The 1,556-nt window shown below is 48.1% G+C and overlaps 1 protein-coding gene across 1 annotated transcript; it reads left to right on the top strand.

Annotated features, from left to right (window-relative positions):
- Positions 1-150: 150 nt before the first annotated feature.
- PHALS_03396 (Protein kinase-like domain) lies at positions 151-1,472 on the top strand (the record flags this gene model as incomplete). The annotated part of the gene is made up of 2 exons (XM_024717599.1): positions 151-589; positions 674-1,472. Coding segments are annotated over 2 exons (1,238 nt in total), but the record flags the coding sequence as incomplete, so codon positions are not given.
- Positions 1,473-1,556: the final 84 nt, after the last annotated feature.

Raw genomic sequence — 1,556 nt, 5'->3', positions numbered from 1 at the left:
CTGGCGAGGAAGGACGGCGGGTGGCTGACGAGCTTCACTATAGATGTGAAGAAGCTGAAGGAAGGCGAGAAGACTGCTCTTATCGAAGAATTAACGCACAAAAAAAAGGAGCTGCAGGGAGAGTCCGGCCTCAAGAAAGTGTTGGCGGGGATGCTATTGCCATCCACCCATGAAATTCACGTGCTGGTGGTTAAAGGAAGTGCCAACAACCTGTCTGAAGCACGTCAGGATAGCACAGATCAATGGCTGACGGAGTTCCACATGAAAAAAATTGAGTATCACTCATTACCACCGATTGCCTCGTTACCAAGCTTCGTCCGGCAACCTCTGCCTGTGAAGGTTCGGATGAAGAGGAAGGTTCTTTCTAGATGGTCGTCGTTTCCTGGTGGCCCCAGCATGGATGTTCAAGATAAAATGTTTGCGGCTGATGATATGGCGCCGTGCAAGAAGATCAAAAAGAAGATAGAAAGTATGTTGGAACCGCTGCGAAGTGGAGACACTGAGTGCTCCTTCATTTGGTTTTGGGATACGGTATTTCGCTCCATACTCGACGTTGTGTTCACTCGCGCACGCATAAACCGCGATTCAAGTAAGAATCTATCTACTGAAAACAAGCGGCCTGACTTCTTGTTTATCTTGAATGATGTATGCGTCTTCCGCGGTGAGGAAGCAGAACCTGGCACCAACATCAACCTGCCGCGAGAACAGCTCTATCAGAAGCTTACATGGGTATATGGAGCGGTACCATATGTGTTTGGCTATGCTGCATCGGGCTACAAGGTCGACTTGTTTGCTCTATTTCGTAGCAGCAGCGAGTCATCAGACGTGGAGAGCTATTCTATTGGATATTTTGACTTGGAGAGTGCAGCAGATCGTTTTCGAATTGTGCTTGCACTTCTGAACTTGTGTTTACTATTTTCCGCCATCACAGAGGCTTGTCCAGATTCTGGTCGGAATGAGTACAGAAACATTCATTGTTCCAATGGTGTAGTTGTGCGATTGAATCCAACATTCGTCGAAAAGATCTTTCCGAGTGAAGAGGGGTTTGATCAGCTGGAGCATATTTATGGTATCATGCAAAGTGCCAATGTCTCCAATGTTGATCGTCTCATCAAACTGAAGTGGGCAAAGAAGACGGCTATATTTGAGCCTCGCGGAACAATGATGAAACCACGCAACTTGTTGGAGTTGTTTGTTGCCCTTCGGAACATCCTCGAAGCTCTTGTTGCCTTACATCGTGAATCGGTGATCCATCGAGACATCCGCTGGTCGAATGTGATCAAACGACGTGACCGTGATGCATGGTTTCTGATCGATTTCGCTGATGCAGCCACAAGCCCGCAACGCTTCCCCAACGGCAAACACCTGAGCACAGAAGAACATGCACCGGAAATCTTTGTGAACGGCAGTATTCATACAACTGCTGTTGATATCTGGGCAGTGGGATACTTGATTGAGACAAGTGGTGTGAGGTGGGATGACCTCGCTAGGAGAACGGCATTTGCAAAGCGGTTGATGCAGAAAGACCCGACAAGGCGACCAACCGCAGAACACGC

The sequence above is a fragment of the Plasmopara halstedii genome, assembly GCF_900000015.1.
Source record: "Plasmopara halstedii genome assembly, contig: Scaffold_2236, whole genome shotgun sequence".
Lineage (NCBI taxonomy): Eukaryota > Oomycota > Peronosporomycetes > Peronosporales > Peronosporaceae > Plasmopara > Plasmopara halstedii.
This window is presented reverse-complemented; position numbering and strand designations above follow the sequence as displayed.